We start from the raw sequence: 17,853 nt of genomic DNA, 5'->3' as shown, positions 1-17,853 counted from the left end.
TACAACAGAGAAACCTCATTATTAGTCATCTCTCTTGGATTTATCCTTATTATTGCTGGATGGGGAGTATGATGGAGATGTGGGGGAATACGATGGTGAAGTTGGGGAGTATGATGGAGACGTGGGGGAGTATGTGGGTGAAGTGGGGGAGTAGGAAGGTGAAGTAGGTGAATAGGATGGTGATGTTGGCGAATAAGATGGTGATGTTGGTGAGTAAGATGGTGATGTTGGTGAATAAGATGGTGATGTTGGTGAGTAGGAAGGTGACGTTGGTGAGTAGGAAGGCGAAGTAGGTGAGTATGATGGTGATGTTGGGGAATAAGATGGTGATGTTGGTGAGTATGAAGGAGATGTTGGTGAGTAGGATGGTGATGTTGGTGAGTAGGATGGTGATGTTGGTGAGTAGGATGGTGATGTTGGTGAGTAGGATGGTGATGTTGGTGAATATGATGGGGACGTTGGTGAGTAGGATGGTGATGTTGGTGAGTAGGATGGTGATGTTGGTGAATATGATGGGGACGTTGGGGAATAAGTTGGAGATGTTGGTGAGTAAGAAGGTGAAGTAGGTGAGTAAGTTGGAGATGTTGGCGAATAGGTAGGAGATGTGGCACCACCAAACGAAGGTGAAGAAGCACCATATGAGAATGGAGATGTGGCAGATGGAGAAGCAGGTTGACCACCATAAGAAGTAAGAGCACCAGAGCCATCTACTGTTGGTGCAGTGTGGATAGGAGAGAATCCCGCACCTTCCACATATTGTATATTATCATCTTCCATTTCGTACTCTCTGTATGGAGTAGCACCACCATCATTCTCAGTATTGAAATCAAGAGCTGCATTAGTGGGAGCATCTTGTAACATATTATCATCAAGCATAACATCAAATGCACCAGTACCCAAGGGAGCCATTTGACCCAAAATAACATTCTCCGAAATCCCATGACAATCATCTAATTCAGCTGCAGCACCAGCTTCCAACAAGATTTCAACAGTTTCTTCGAAGGAACAACGCATTAAAGCTCCAGTGTCGGCTCTGTTGATACCGTGACGAGTGATAGCCATCAAATGACCACGAGAGGTCATTGCATCCACAAGCAACGCCATATGTCTATAATTGACATAAGAACCATCAAATGCAATAACGTTCAAAATTTCTTTAAACAAAGCAGTTCTGGTAGCCTCAATACCCAACACTGAAAGAATTTCAATGAAATTATTGGAGTAAGTACGCTTTGAATCGACACCTGGAACTGCCATAACATCCGCCAAGTTAACACCATCAGTTTCCAACACCCATTCTTGATCTTGTTTGAATTCACCAGTTACATCAGGTCTACTGACCTTGTGTTGCATCATAAAGACTCTTATAATACCAGGAATACCTCTCAAGGAAATAGACTCAAGCATATGAGCTTCAAGACGTTTCAATATTTGATCTTCCTCAGAGTCTGCATCCTCATCCATGGCCTTGGGGTCACGAACAACTCTACAACGAATAATCAACTTATCAGCAGTATCATCGGACCAAATGACAAACAAATCTTCACCAAAGTTTTGTAAAATCTTGTTGGCAACTTGGGACATGGTTAATTGTTTATCTAACATCTTAGCACGATCCAATTCAAGACGCAATAACCAAGGAGATTGGTTTTGTAATGATTCTTCAACCTTTTGATCGGGAATAGAGAAATACGCTTCAACTGTATCATAATCCTCTTCAATAACAGTACTTCTTGGATCTGGATCGTAGTAAATTTCTGATGAAGATGTGACATTCTTTAAAGTTGTGTGCTCAATGGCAGATTGAATAACCTTGGCCTTTTCAATGTCTGCTGCAATCTCTGATTCCAAATAGACTGTCATAGCAGGAGTCTTGATGTTCTTAGCAACGTTAAGAATTTCCTTAAGACGAGGAACACCTAATGTCACATTCTTTGATGACACACCCGCATAATGGAATGTGTTTAAAGTCATTTGAGTAGCTGGTTCACCAATAGATTGAGCTGCAACGATACCCACCATCTCACCAGGGTGAACAACGGATTTTTGGAATTGGGCTTCAATTTCTCCCATAACCCATTCAAAAGACGTTCTGTTTAACTTAAATTCTTCGATAACACGACGAGATGCCAATCTTGAACGTAACAAACTTTGGAAAAGTAGCGTAGCATTGGCTTGAGCCTCTTTGATCAACGGTGTATCCCCACGAATAACAAGCAATTTGGTACATAAATCCTTGACACCATTAACAATTTCGTCCAATCTCAAATCAGAAGCCTTCATACGACCACTGTGGAAAATTTGTTGGGAGTTTTGAATAATACGACGAATATTAACAGGTAACGGCCAGTTGTAATCACCGTTAGGGAAACAAACATCTCTCAAAAACTTACGATCCTCCAACAATTGAGAATATTCTTCATCCAAAACCTCTTGTAATTCAACATCACCTCTTATTTCCTTACCAGATTCCAATAAGGATTCATTAATAGAATTCTCAGAATCCAAAAGATCAATACGGTACCGACGTTCAAAAGCACGGTCAGAACCTGGAATAGTATCAATGGATTGCTTTTCAACTTGAGTACCATCCATACCATCTTCACCATAGACGAATTGAATGATATCACCTAAAGAGTTTCTGGTTGTACCATCATAATGGACCATAATATCCTCCAAAGCTTTAATGATACGACGTTGAATATAACCTGTTTCTGCCGTTTTAACTGCAGTATCAATAAGACCTTCTCTACCAGCCATAGCGTGGAAGAAGAATTCTTGGGGTGTTAAACCTCTTAAATAGGAGTTTTCCACGAAACCCTTGGACTCAGGTGAATAATCATCCTTTGTGAAATGTGGTAAAGTACGGTCACCAAACCCAAAAGGAATTCTCTTACCTTCAACAATTTGTTGACCCACACAAGCAGACATTTGGGAAATATTAATGAAAGATCCCTTGGAACCAGATGTCACCATTTGCTTCACGTTATTCAAATCCTTTAAGTTCATTTCTGCAGAACGACCAGCTGTATCTCTGGCTTGATTCAAAACTCTGGAAACATTATGTTCAAAAGATTCTCTCAATGTCATACCAGGTTCTGGTTCTAACTTATTCAGTTGAGCATCCAAGATAATTTCTTGGACCTTGTCCTTTGCTTCTCTAATAGTGGAGGTAATTGTCTTCATTGTTTCGGCATCAGCAATGGTGTCACCAATACCAATAGAGAACCCATTGTGTAACAACCAAAAGTTGACAACTTTTTGAATGGCACTAAACATTTGGGCACAAACTTGAGGACCCTTTTCTCTGAAAACAGTATGAATCAACCCACCACCAGTTGCACCCACTGTTTTCTTATCAACAACACCAAACATGATTTCACCATCTACAATAAGCATCCCCTTATCCTTCGGACTTGATAAATCTCTTCCGTCATCAAATCTTTGCAAATGAATACCCTTTGGAATGGCCATAGATAATAATTGCTTTCCGGTCCACAATTGCTTAGGCTTCATGACCGCGGGAGGGGGGATAACACCATCCCAATTAGGAATCCAATAAAGCATGTTCATAACTTGATCATATTCAATAAAGATGTCTCTTAATGTCATTTTCCTAATACCACACAAAGTATCTTGCACAATACCCATAACAGGCTTATTAGACTGTGGAGAAATAATTTGTAATGGAACAGCACAAATCTGGGACAATTCAGATCTGGTTTCGGGGGATTGTGGAACGTGCAAGTTCATTTCATCACCATCGAAATCGGCATTATACGGAGATGTGACAGAAAGATTCAATCTAAATGTGGAATACGGCATGACTTTGACTCTATGAGCCATCATAGACATTTTATGTAATGAAGGTTGACGATTGAATAAAACCGGGTCATCATCCATAAGATGACGTTCGACTCTCCAACCATATTGCAAAGCAATGTCACCTGCTCTTTTATTATATCTCAAATCAATACGATCACCAGTATCTCTGATGACATATTTGGCACCGGGATGTTCATTAGGACCATTACGAACGTATTCTGTCAATCTATGAATATTGTAAGGAGTTACAATTTCTGGATACGATAATGTTCTGGCAATAGAAATAGGAACACCAACTTGATCTAAATCCAAATTTGGATCACCGGAAATGACAGTACGAGCAGAGAAATCCACACGCTTACCCATCAAATTCCCTCTAATTCTTCCATCTTTACCCTTCAATCTGGCTCTAATAGACTTGATGGGACGACCAGTCTTTTGAAGGGCTTGTGGTTGACCAGCAATATCATTATCCATATAAGTTGCAACATGGAATTGCAACAAAGCTTCAAACTCACTGATAACATGTTGAGGAGAACCATCCATTTCTAATCTTTGAACATTTATATTTGCCTTCAAGACATCGGCCAATTTGAAAGTCAAATCATCCTCTCCTCTAGCCGTATCATTGAAAGCAATGGAAGGTCTAACTGGAGGTGGAGGCACAGGTAAAACGGTGATTAACATCCATTCAGGTCTTGCGTAATCTTCATTGAACCCTAATCTAAGACAATCAACAGAACTAATGTGTTTAAAAACGCTCAAGATTTCAGAAGGTGTTAAAAGACGACGTTCAGGTTGTTCATTTTCTTCAAACGTTTTATTTTGTTTCCAAGTCCCCCATAATTTCAATCCATCTCTTCTAACAGTTGGTTGAGTATGACCACACCCACCTCTTGTAGGTTTATTATCCGAGGTGTTACTATTATCTTCATCTATAACATCAGCTTCACAAATCATTTTGGTTTTACACAAGTTCCACACAGCGTTGAATCTCTTTTTAGGATCTCTGATTCTAATGGCTTGAGCCATGGCTGGATTGGTTTCATCTAAAAGTAACTTACCACAATGCATACAAACACATTCACAGACTTTTTTAATCTTAGCAATGAACCCAATATGGAAAACCGGTTTAGCCAATTCAATATGACCAAAATGTCCAGGACATTCAGCCATGTCTTCACTACAAGTTTGACATTTGAAATTTCTATCGATAGAACCTAATCGAGGATCGTTCAACCCTCCGTCTCTGGGTTTCTTGGTAGTTTGGTCCATGGTTTCGGGATACTCAATTTTGGCCACTGAGATCGCCCGAACTTCTTCGGGTGACAACAAACCAAATTGGACCTCCTTAACAGACCGGAGTGGGGCACTGGAATAAGGGAACTGACGACTCATAGAACAAAAATATTAATAATAACAATAACAGTAATAATAATAGTCTTTATCAGTTAATCCCAATTTCACAACAAAATAACCGTAAATTAAACAAGCACTGGATACGGGTCAATGGAACACGAGTTTGGCGTTGAATTCAATACTTTTCACAGTGGCAATCAAATCAATGAGTGCTAACAACAAAATCTTTTTAATGACTCTTCCACAAACAGTTTAGTGTTCAATCTATCACACAATCGATCTCCTCGGCTTATTGATCTAACCTTCCTTGGCCTGAGAGTTGCGTCCGTGATCTCTATGCTGCCGATAGCTACTGATGCTACTGGTGCCTGGGGTAGTAGTTCTTTATGTTGACGTTGAAAGTGGCGAGCGAAAAATTTTAGAAGGTGTAGGTTGTCATGGTATCTAATTTACGCTGAGCGCGCGTACATTTTGTCACGCATTGTTGAATATAACCAGTATATAATCGTTGAGATAATAGATACGTAATGCAACCAATGCAACTAATGCAACTAATTCAAGTATAATATTGTGTGTGGTATATCCTGAACGGTGACAAGGTTCTGCGTTTATCCGAATATAAGAATTTTCTATCTGTAGATAGACGTAACTCTAACCCACATATATGCAATGACTGTGTATCTGCATCACTTGCAGGTAGAATTGTAAAAATAACTAAAATGTTTGCAACCAAATTATACGATGTAACTCATCCTATTATGAGTGAATCTTACTAACTCTCAAATATTTTATATACCCTTTTATGAGTTTTGCATTTATATATGTACATCTAATTATATATTATGGTCTCACAGGATCAAAGTAAGCATGAGCCATAGCTTCCTTAGCTGTTAGACGTTCCTGGTGATCATATCGCAACAATTTATCAATTAAATCAAGAAACTCTTCAGACACAAGATGTTTGTTGGCATCGTTCACAAACCGTTTCCACGGTCTTCTGTTATAGTATCCCAAATCATCATATTCAGATGAAAGAGTCAAATTATACTTCTTCAAATAAGTCTGCAAGTCATCGGAGCCTAGAATACGGACAATCTGTACCAATTGATCAGTATTAGACTTACCATGGAAAAATGGTTCCTTCTTAAAAACCATAGAAGCCAACATACATCCAAGAGACCATAAATCAAGCAGGTAATCATATAATCTAAAATCAACCAATAATTCTGGACCCTTGAAATACCTGGAAGCCACTCTTACATTATATTCTGTTCCAGGATGATAATATTCAGCCAACCCCCAATCAATAAGTCTAAGACTCTTTTTACTATGGTCTATCATAACGTTATGAGGCTTCACATCACGATGCATGATCCCCATAGAATGGGAGTAATCTAGTGCTTTCAACAACTCATACATATAGAATCGGATGTCAGTATCGGTGAACATTGGATACAATTGTCTGAAGTCCAAATTGTTTACATGCTCAAAAATGAACCCAGGAGTCTTCAGTTGGGGTTCTCTAACAATATCAATCAAACCAATAATATTAGGTCCACCAACTAAGTTCCTAATAATGGATATTTCTCTCTTGATTTTCTTCCGTTTCACGGGTTTTAATACTTTAATCACACAGTTAGCACCTTTAGTTAAATCTATACCTAAAAACACTTCGGAATATTTTCCCCGACCAATCTTTTTAATGATTTCGTAATTTTCTTGGGAATTCCATTTAATATTTAAGTTCTCATAGTCCCAATATTCAACTGGTTTGGATGCTAACACATCAGCATAAACTTTAGAAACATATGAAGTTCTAGCCATGGTGTTGGTATTGGTGTTGGTGTTGGGGGCTTTCTTCGACAGGTGTGGTTCACTACTCAAGGGAGTATAAAAGAGGGACAATAACACACTGGAGATGATACCAAGGGAAACTAAGAACGCTATACTTCTCCACAACTGGACACAGCGATTGGTGATTGATGTCAGGGTGTCTTTTTCACTTTGTACTATGGCTAATATGATACGTAGAAAAACGCGAAAAAAAAAACCACCAGTATGATCCCCCTAACAGCTATTATACGATGATCTTCTATTTTGACTTATTTAAACCTATAGGGAAGGGTTCAGTCAACTAGTTTTATGAGTCTGTTGATTTTGATTGAAGTTTTGGTTTAAACTTTTGCCTTTGAAAAAAAAAAAATTTGTCCTGTTGATTTGATATATGCAGGTTCGTCACGCCCAAGGATCGAACTAGGTGCAGCACACTACATCAAGGTTTATATATGTAAATAATCCAATGTTAGAACTTAAGAGATCCGAGAGACTTGCCGAGGCTCTTCATTGGATCATTGGCATTGGCAGCAGCTTCTTTTTTCTTTCTTCTGGCAGCAGCAGTCTTACTCTTTGAAACAGAATCTGCAGACTCTTGCATTCTCTTTAACTCTTCATTCTTCTTGACCAACTTTCTTCCTCCACGCTCCAACTCGTAGTTGTCAAGGAAGTCATCGACTAAACCTTCAAAGTCCGATCTTTCATTCTGCATATCAAATGGTTGGTATTCTTTGTTCTCTTCTATAATGTCATCTTTATTCATTCTTCTTACCAATTGCTCATAGCGATCGTCTAGAAGTGCTAATCCCTCTGTACGGTATGTGGCTGAGGAAGACATAGAGAACGCAGAGGTATCTGTCATTGCTCCCTTCTTCTTTCTTAACTTGGTCTTACTGACTCGCTTATGGGCAATAGAAGGTAGACTACCCAATACATCGTCGCCTTCTTCTTGTTCTTCTTGACCTTCACTATCGTCGTCAAACTCATTATCAGAATCCCATTCGTTGTCCTGGTTCTTAGTCTTCTGATGGAATATATTGAAACTCTTCTCCCAATTAGTGTTGACCTTAGCATTGGTTACAATATCTTCGGGTGCCTCGCCTTCATTATAAGGGTTCTCTGCCTCTTCATATTTGTCTGAATCGTACTTTTCATCGTATTCTTCCTGGTAATTATCCATGTCCCATTCATCGTACTCGTCATCATAGTATTGATCGGCATCAGAACCATAATAAAAGTCATCTTCATCCTCAACTTCACCAGATTGCAACAAGTTGTTGAAAAGATCATCATCATCAACTGCCTCAGCTTCTTCTAAATACTCTTCATCTTCAAGAGCCTCCAAGACTTCTCTCAATCTTGGATCCATGTCAGGGTTCAAACCTTGCAACTCCTTCGGTATGTTTTCATATGGATTCTGAGATACTTTACGCTTCTCCTTGGAGGGCAATTGATCTCCAAATAACTTTTCAATGTCAAGTTCCTTCTTATTATTCTTCTTCTCCTTGTCATCTTTAGCAGCTATGAAGACCCCATCGGAGTTTCCAATGGGCTTCAAATGTTGCATATAATCATATTTGGAGTCATCGTAGTAAATCCCATATTTAGCAGCCTCCCCTTCGTTTTCTCGTATATCAGCATCTCCAAGTTGCTTGGAAACGTCCTCAGCAGTGTATGCCATGGTCTTTAAGGGTCCATCTGGTAAATAGGGTTTTTTCTTCAGTGGTACCTCCACAAGCACATGGGACGAGGCTTCGTCGTCAAAGAACTTGGCGTCATCATGAGCTCTGTGAACCACAGAAAATGTTTTGGCCGTTTTCTTATCAAACTTTCTTCTGGCCATAATTTTATGAGTGTTTGAGATAGTGAGCTAGAGCGGAGAGATTAATGCTAGCCATAGATAGTTTTAATGAGATGAGATGAGATTAGTTTGGTGTTAGGGTTTGTTGTGGTAGCGCGGATGTTTTTTCAGTACCGTAGGTCATGACACTGACCAACTTGTCAATAACTGTTATCTATGAGTTAGTTGAAAATTCAAGAATACTTCGGTTCAACAGAGTTCAGCTACATTGACTATCACAAGATAAGTTATATTGCATCTGATAAGTAATAGTGAATTACAATGAAGAAACTGAATAGCTTACTAGATTTTGCAGTTTACTATTCCCTGACTTTTTACACTACCTAAGTACTGAACAAGTAGTACTGAGTAAGTGTTTTTGTCCTTACTATGGCCATTTCCGGAGTTCAAAGTATACCATTCCAGTCTTCCTAATGCAGCACCCTCATTTTAAATCCTCTTCGTCAGTTCACGCGATTGTCTATTCAATTCCGTAATTATTGGGTCAGATGACTTTTGCGGAGGCATCGTACATTCCTTGGCTTAAACGAATCCCATAACTCTATATATGTATCTTTGGTTCTTGCAATTCATTCTTGTCGCTCCTTTGATTCCATTTGGTGCATTTGAAAGTACACATGACACATCTTGAAATATTTTAAAACTTCTGAATAAGCATGACATGATAATGATGATGCAAAGACCATAAAATATACCATTTAACTTTTTTACCCCTGGTTCAACATTGCCAGAGGTGTTTTCTCAATATATTAAGTTTTAACTTGGTCTTGTTAATCCAAAACACCCAAGTGTTATATTCGAGTTAATATTCGTCTTGTTCTCTTAACACTATCAGTCTGGCGACGCATCTTCTTTGATATTATTGCTAAGAATGCAATTCCCCTTGTCATTGCAATGTCATATGCACATGCGTTGAATTGGTAAATTACTATGGATAAAACTATGATCATCACAAAACACGCTGCAGGGTACAATTAGACAATTTGCTTTTAAATAGTCAACTATAGCCCTAAAATTACTGAGAATAAAGTCAAAATGTATTAATACGCCTCACTATTTTGTCATGAACCCATTTTGGGGGCCCTTGACCAAACTACTGGTTGCGAAATTAATGTCACGGGTTACTGGCTACGAATTTAAAGCAATATAATTCCACTTTTGATAAATGAATTTTATATTCTAGAGAGATAGAGTTACATATTTTCATCTTTTTCTTGCTTAGGGATGTCCCATTATGCCCCTACACTTGTGAAAGCTGCGAACCCCTTATCTGATAGTACTACACCTCCAATTCCCTACTAAAAGGGTATTATATTGGTTCTAGAAGTTGATTAGGGAATCATTGAACGGGGCTCTTGTTCAAAGATATGAAACAATATTTGTGAGGGTGTTGTCAATGGTGCTATTATAAGAAACGGCTGGTGACTTCAAAGTATATTCTATTCATTTCTATCTTCGAAACTTGCTTCAAATCAGTAAAACCCTAAGCTGTAAACTTGTACAGCTAAAATCTCTTATTTTTAATTAACTGCTCGATAGTGTCGATAACAGTCTTTTCTGGGCTAATAAATGGTCCCAATAAAGCCTGGGTGCGCTGACTATTAAAAAGGTTAATAGGTGCAGGTTTGGCAGGGTCGTTAGCCTTTAACGTTGTCTTCTCGGGGAAGTTGTCGTTCAAAATCTTTAAGATAGTGTCAGCGTTAACCACACCATTGGATAGCGAAAGTCTCTTCCCATCAGCTTGTTCGTTTTCGGCTGCAAATATATGTGCTTTGACCACGTCCCTTATATCGATGACGTATGGAAATGCCAATGCAGCTTCCATTTCTTCTTTGGTCTTGGATTTGATAGCACTCTCAAATACGGAAGCAGAGGAAGTCAGGTGGAATATGCTTCCTTCATAAGCTTGGGGTCCAAAAACAAGTGATGGTAATATGGTTGTGATAGTAAACGACGGTTTCTGTTCGTTGCGGAACTTCCATACTTCTTTCTCAGCAAACTTCTTTGAGCCAGCGTAGCCTGTGAACCCATTAACTTTGGATTCTTCGTAGGTAATATCAGACCACGAATCTTCATCAGCAATAGCATCAGCTCCATAGTTAAGTTGAGCGATACTAGATGAAGTGTAGACAAAGTGTTTGAGCTGAGGTGCCTTATCCGTTATTGATTTCAAGATATTCTTAGTACCTTCAATGGCTGGAATAAGCATCTTTGATTCAATGTCATCTTTGAACTTGGTTACGGGAGACGCAATGTGAAAAATGGTTTCAATCTGATGGTTTTCCTCCAAAACTTTATCGAAGGCACCCTTTTGTTCTAAGGTTGGGACGACTACGTATGAGAAGCTGGTATCATCAACCAATGCACTCAATTGTTTGCCCTTTTCAGTCGAACGTACTTGTCCAATAACCTTATAACCATCCTGAAGCAATTGGTAGGTCAAAGCCTGACCGATGAAACCGTTGGCCCCAGTAACCAAAGCAGTAGATTCGACCATTATCTCTTGTATTGCTTTAATTGATAATTGCAACAGCTACAACACTTCGCTTTATATAGTCATATTTCCAGCCACATGTTGTGTTAGCACTTGAATTGTTTCTGCACGTAACCTTTTGCACCCAACCGTATTTGGTAGCATATCCGACTACATTTGTCATCGGGTCACGCTTAATCCGAAAGTGAGGTTGTTTCGTTGGTCAGAATCGTTAGATTTCCACGGATCGCAAAGGCGTACTTCTTGGCAAATATTATATAGTAACGTGATCTTGGACGACTTTCAGTTGGTTAGACCAAACGTTCCTTTTTCGTATATCCTTTATAGTGTTAAAGACCAACCAAATACAGTATCAAGTATTGTCATACTTCATTATGGTGGACTCCTTTGACGAAACCTGATATTCCATTTTTTGGTGAGCCACTCCCACGTAGATTCGATGATTTAATCAATAGATTTAATATATTATCTTTACGTAGGATAAAGGACATTGACAATTATATATTAGAAAAATATATTCTTGATTCGAAGTTTAGGAAATTTGAGGATTATTCTAATAATGATATTTTTGAAAATGTAGATGCAGCTGTTAATTCTCTTGATAATTCTGTAAATATTGATATATGTTTGTCTAAATTTGTTTCTATAAATCCTGAGGCTTCTTTTTCTAACGAGAAAAAGTATAAACCATTTAAAGTTTATGCTTGTTCCCTATAATATAGAAAATATTAAACAGTATAGTTTTTCAGTGATGGAACATAGCTATACTGAAATATATTGAAATATAACGCGTTATATGTTGACTTAAGATTTAGCAAGTATAATTTTAGAAGTTTTTATTGAATACAATATTTCACTTGTGATTAAGGATTCCACTGCTAATGCGGTTCTAATGTTATTAGAAAACACATTAAAAGATAAATCTATCTTTCAATGTATATATTTGGAAAGAAATTTTACTATAAAACTCCTAAATTTATTTAATCTAATTTAGAGGAATTTAGTTAAATAGAAATACAGTTTGAGACATATCAGTTTAAGCGTTAGACGAATTAATTATTTTTGAGTACCGGGGATCATTACTTAGTTCATATCAATATGTGGATCAAATTAAACTAACAAATATAATATTACTCCATTTTAGAGAATCAACTAAAATCGAATAAAAAAAAAGAAAGTGTATAAGTATACTATTCATTTTGTTGTCTTAGAGGTAAATATTCATTTAAATTATACCTCTTTCTAAATGAATGCAAAATAAATATAAAATAAAACATTTAATAAAATTGTAATAATTGGATTATATATAAATAAACGTTCAACTTACAGAAAACTGAGCTAAACATCAAACACAAGAATAAATCATGTATTTAAAATTATAAATTAAAATATATAAACATAATTTAGATTTCTTTATAAAAATAATATAGATAAAAATATAAAAAAAGTGGAAAAAATTAAATACTTCCTAGTAGGAAATACCTTAGGAGAAAAACAGTGCTACAAACCTTGTGGACTTTTTATATATAGTCAGAAGCAGATTAGATTTATGATATGAATAAAATATACCACGAACCCTTAAGACCTTATTTTGATTATAGAACATTAGATATAGATAATGAAAAAAATGTATAGTTGAAGAGTATGGTAGTATATATGTTGATAGTTATATACTTAGTTTAATTTTAGAGAATGAACATATTAGTAATTATAATTACGATTATTCATTTCATGATATTTTAAACAATTCTGATTTCGCAATGTATCTTAATTCAAAAGGCAAACATAATGAATTATGTTTTTATAGATTTCTTATTGCAGATTTTGAAAAAGCCAGTAAATTGGTCAATGAAAACACAATTTTTACATTTTTTAAAATTTTATTACTACACCCATATGTTATGATTATAAACGTGAATTTTTTTATGAGGATTTTGAATTATCAAATTTATTAAATTATAAACAAATAATGTTGATGTATTTTTACATTACTTTTTATAAAAAGTATACGGCTTGTAGAATTGATACTAAATTTATTGAACAATTTGATTTTATTCATTATAATATTTTACGTATTGTTAGATTTTATGAATACAAGCAAAATAATTCTTTTTTCAACAAATATTTAAAAACTCGTAAAATTGTTAAATTATTCGATATACTAACCAAAAATATATGTACGAGGAAATAAACGAGATCGAGGATATTTCAGAATATGAATGTAAATGTTTAATATATAATTTTAATATTTGCAACTAGAAGGTGGAATTCTTTCTATATTATTTAAATAATATGTGTTTTTCATAAATTTTAAATGAGCTACCACACTTTTAAAATTTAGTTTTTGTTAAATCTGTTTTGCCAAATACTATTATTTCGTTTAATTTATCTATACTTGATTCAATAGAAAACTTTTCGGTAATCCTTAATATTTTAAACTATTATTAGAATCTTGATCATTTAAATTAACAATTGTTTGCTATCAATTTTTAAAGTATCCAGCGCACCTTTAAACCTAAATAATCTACAACTGCTCTTGGAATTCTTACTTTATTCATGAAATCTTTAATAGTTTGTAATTCATATAGGTTCATTGTTTTAAGTTTAATATAAATTACATTGAATTTGTCTGCATAACTCTTCTTAGCCGGCTTTAGTATAGTTTTACCTCCTTCGATATTTTTCTTATTCAAGAAATCTACATTTCTATTATTTAATTCAACTATATTATATTTCTTTTTCAACTTATCAATTTTATTACCATTTACATTATAGTATAAAAACTTTTTATGGAAATATTCAAGATTCATATTTCTATTTTTTTTAAATCAGAAAATATACCATCGTATATATCAGGACTTATTTTATTTAATGATTCTAATTTTTTGTATTCAGTTGTAAAATCTAACTTAATTCCATCTTTTAAAAGTACAAAATTTTCTATTTTGAGATTATCGCTACAATCAGATAATTATCTATTTTTCCTTCAGGATTCCCTCTTTCCAATAATAAAAAATAGAATGTAAACCTATAGGATCGGCAAATACATTAGCTAATACTTGATTCAATAGATTTAGCAATACTATTGTTATTTTCATTATATATGATAGAATAGTTGCATATTTTCATTTGATCAGTTGATTCTGGTTTATATTTTTTATATAATTCTTTATCTTTTTAAAATGGGCCCAACACTTCCATCACAACAAGCAGTTGTTTTAAATTTATCACCACTTTTACGTATTTCTTTGCATTGTTTTACAGGAGCACAATTAAAAAGCTGTTGTTTCTTCTTTTCATTTAATTTGTTTTTAATTTCTTGAAAAGTATAATCATCAATTAAATTTTCTATTTTATTCAATAGATCATTATAAGCGCATTCTCGTACCGCTTTTACGCGGTAAGTAATTAAGTCATTGTTGTTGGCCGAATGTGATTTAATTATTTGGTTTGTTACGGGTACATAGATAGCTCCAGTGGCTGATGTAGTTGATGAGGTTCCAGCATATATTTCTGAGTTCTACTAGGATCGTATATCACACTGTGACTTTGATGTTTCACTATTGTGATGATGCTGCCAACTATATTTGCAGCAAACTCCAAAGGAACTTCATCGTAATGATCCTTAGCTGGGAAAGTGCATCTGATTGGGAATTTAAAATAGGAGGAATATGAAGAGATGAACAATATCACTAAGATCACAATGCCCACAAGTTTTGAAGTTAGCTTTAAATTGTATAAAGATAACCATAGATTACGTGCATGACTCAGTACTTTCTTCCAACATTAATTATTGCCCTAAATCTTCGCGATACCTGATAACATTGATTTATACTTACAATCTATGTGAAATCTGAATATAATATTGCATTTATTTGAGCTTATAATATTAAGTATTCAACACGCAATATCTACAATTGTCATATACTAACTTCCTTAAATATCGTTTTTAACGAGAATCCATTCGTCCAATTCTTTGCCTTCCTGTCTCTCGTTATCGTTCGTCTTTTTATTTATTTCTTCCCGTCTGGCTGCCTTTGCAGTAAGTAGTTCCTTCTGCTTTACTATCAAAGGATGATTGTCATCCAATTTAACACCAGTTTTTTTGAACTCGCCCTGGATCTTCTTGTTTACTTCCTTTATTTGTTTATTGAGATCCAGTATTACGCTGTCATATGGTTGACTTGGAAGTGTCTCCTTCTTCTTAGGCGATTTCTTCTTGTTCTTGCCTACGCCCCAGTAATAACCGGGATACCCTCTTTCGAGCTTAGAAAAGCATTTTAATTTCCCGTGATGTGACAAGAATTTCATTTGCGAACAGATAAGATCAATACGCCATTTGTCGGAGTCGATGTAAGTCATTTTCCATATATTATAATACTATTGGAAGTAGCACTCTTTATACTTCAGTCCCAATTTTAGATATAACCCTCTGTTTCTTGTTTGCTTTAGGACTGTATGTAGTTACTATCACCCCCTGAGATATTAACGGTCACGTGATTAGAACCAACTCAATGGCTTTCATTCGATGAATACCTAGTGGCAGCCCATGACATGCTATTCAAGGTTCTTTATACGTGTATGGGTTTTAGTCAATAGAATAATGTATATTTTTATTCAAATTCTCTACTCAGCCAACGGACTCGCACTCTCACAACTAGCTCATTATGATATTATCAAACCTGTATATAATAATTTCTTATCGTACTGCATATAGTTTACTATTCCTGTATTTATCTAAGTAGTTTAGCGATTCCATCTTAACGCTATCTGTTTACAAATTACACATGACCAATCCCTATCACCATGATGCTCCTCAATGATCATGTCTACGGAGAGATTCAATGATGACACTGTCCCAGTTTGTGGTAAGTACCATCGCCAACTGAGAAAGTGAAAGGAAGAATACACCAGACATAAGACCATACCACAACCCCTTAAGACCCAAGTTCACATGGAATGCTAGAAAGAACCCAAGTGGCAACGATATTACATAATAAGAAATCATGTTAAGCACTGAACCCATTTTTTGTCTTCCTTGACCTCTTAATAATCCAGAACCAGCCACATTAAGACCATCAGCAAGTTGATTAATAGCCACTAGAATCAAGATTACATCAGAAATGGCAGTGACATTCTTATCTTTGGTGAAAACTCTACTCCAAATGTGTCTGAAGAAGAATACCACCAGGAAATCAAACATGGAGATGGCACTAGTGCATGCAAGGGCAATCTTGGTAACTTTAGCAGCACTTTTACCATCTTTACGACCAACATAGTGTCCAATACGGGTGGTGATTGTCACAGCAAATGCAAATGGCAATTGGAAAACAAGTGCACCAACACTTGAAGCAATAGATTGAGCAGCCAAAGAGTCGGTACCAAATTTAGCAGCAAGAATTGTCAAGACTTCAAAGGCTAAATATTCTGCTTCCACCATTATGACCCCAGGAAGAGCTAATTCTAACATTGGACCCCAATTAGTTAAGGCTGTACGTTCGAACCCATTCCAGCACTTCTTACCGTCAATAAAGCAAACATAACCCAAGATCATTAATGGCATGAGCCAATAGACAATTACAAGAGTAATTGGTGCACCAATGAATCCTAAACCGTAGGCGGGGTGCCAAACCAAGAGCCAATTCAAAATGAAGTTAATTGGAGCCACTGCTAAAAGAATATACGTGGTAGCATCAAAGATATGTTGAGCTTGTAAGAATCTCTTTCCTGTTTCAAAAAAGAGTAAGCCTGGAGCTCCAAAGGTAAGGATACGTAAATAAGTTTGGCACATCATAGCCAATTCCTTATCACCAACCAAGGTATATATAATAGGACATGAGAACCACCATATTGGAACCAATAGAACCAAGGTTATAACGAGCATAATGGCAGAACACCGTTGGAAATATAACCCAACCTTATGAGGCATTCCTGCCCCAAATGCTTGAGAACACAAGGCATCCAAACTTGTAGCCATACCTTGATAGATAGCCAATCCAGTGATATTGAAAGTAGTAATGGCTAAAGATACGGCAGCCAATTCCTTAGAACCAATTCGACCAGCTGCAAACACTGATAAAACTGAAACTAAGTATTGCAATAAGAACGTCACCACTAAGGGAAATGAAGACTTGATTATGAAGTGGATCTCACCCTTAGTATTGGCCACAGAAGTATCTTGTTCCTGTTCGATGGTGGCATACGAAACATGGTCCGTAGCTCCGATGAGGATCTCCTCGTCCCCAATCATGATTATTCTGGATTCTATAATGGGTTTTTCTGTTTCTTCCTTAGAGTTTTAAAAGGAATAGTTGGTATTTAAGAATGGCTCTTTGAAAGTTTGAGTTCACTTTTTATTAGTTCCCGATTGGGATGATCGCCGCTAGCGCGCCCCGTCCCAATTAGGAAGTGGATTGCGAGACCATATACCACAACCTCATCGTCATGGTCTAAAAAAATTATGGTAATTCCACTTCCAAAT

The 17,853-nt window shown here is 36.2% G+C and overlaps 6 protein-coding genes across 6 annotated transcripts; all 6 read right to left on the bottom strand.

The window, feature by feature from the left end:
- Positions 1 to 21: 21 nt before the first annotated feature.
- RPO21 (DNA-directed RNA polymerase II subunit RPB1) lies at positions 22 to 5,223 on the bottom strand (the record flags this gene model as incomplete). The annotated part of the gene is made up of 2 exons (XM_043193311.1): positions 22 to 5,141; positions 5,217 to 5,223. The coding sequence occupies 2 exons, from the start codon at positions 5,221 to 5,223 to the stop codon at positions 22 to 24; spliced, it is 5,127 nt and encodes a 1,708-aa protein (XP_043047498.1).
- Positions 5,224 to 6,024: 801 nt separating this feature from the next.
- CKA1 (casein kinase 2 catalytic subunit) lies at positions 6,025 to 7,008 on the bottom strand (the record flags this gene model as incomplete). The annotated part of the gene is made up of 1 exon (XM_043193310.1): positions 6,025 to 7,008. The coding sequence occupies one exon, from the start codon at positions 7,006 to 7,008 to the stop codon at positions 6,025 to 6,027; it is 984 nt and encodes a 327-aa protein (XP_043047497.1).
- A 478-nt stretch (positions 7,009 to 7,486) lies between these two features.
- On the bottom strand, positions 7,487 to 8,860 carry LTV1 (Ltv1p; the record flags this gene model as incomplete). The annotated part of the gene is made up of 1 exon (XM_043193309.1): positions 7,487 to 8,860. One exon carries the CDS (start codon positions 8,858 to 8,860, stop codon positions 7,487 to 7,489), a length of 1,374 nt encoding a protein of 457 aa, XP_043047496.1.
- A 1,522-nt stretch (positions 8,861 to 10,382) lies between these two features.
- GRE2_4 (methylglyoxal reductase (NADPH-dependent) gre2) lies at positions 10,383 to 11,375 on the bottom strand (the record flags this gene model as incomplete). The annotated part of the gene is made up of 1 exon (XM_043193308.1): positions 10,383 to 11,375. The coding sequence occupies one exon, from the start codon at positions 11,373 to 11,375 to the stop codon at positions 10,383 to 10,385; it is 993 nt and encodes a 330-aa protein (XP_043047495.1).
- A 3,933-nt stretch (positions 11,376 to 15,308) lies between these two features.
- On the bottom strand, positions 15,309 to 15,711 carry KQ657_002549 (uncharacterized protein; the record flags this gene model as incomplete). The annotated part of the gene is made up of 2 exons (XM_043193307.1): positions 15,309 to 15,630; positions 15,707 to 15,711. The coding sequence occupies 2 exons, from the start codon at positions 15,709 to 15,711 to the stop codon at positions 15,309 to 15,311; spliced, it is 327 nt and encodes a 108-aa protein (XP_043047494.1).
- A 477-nt stretch (positions 15,712 to 16,188) lies between these two features.
- Positions 16,189 to 17,812, bottom strand: KQ657_002548 (uncharacterized protein; the record flags this gene model as incomplete). The annotated part of the gene is made up of 2 exons (XM_043193306.1): positions 16,189 to 17,629; positions 17,808 to 17,812. 2 exons carry the CDS (start codon positions 17,810 to 17,812, stop codon positions 16,189 to 16,191), a joined length of 1,446 nt encoding a protein of 481 aa, XP_043047493.1.
- Between the last annotated feature and the right edge of the window lie 41 nt (positions 17,813 to 17,853).

The sequence above is a fragment of the Scheffersomyces spartinae genome, assembly GCF_019049425.1.
Source record: "Scheffersomyces spartinae strain ARV_011 chromosome Unknown scaffold_21, whole genome shotgun sequence".
Classification (NCBI taxonomy): domain Eukaryota; kingdom Fungi; phylum Ascomycota; class Pichiomycetes; order Serinales; family Debaryomycetaceae; genus Lizanozyma; species Lizanozyma spartinae.
Note: the sequence above shows the minus strand (reverse complement) of the source record. Positions and strands in the feature narration are given on the sequence as shown.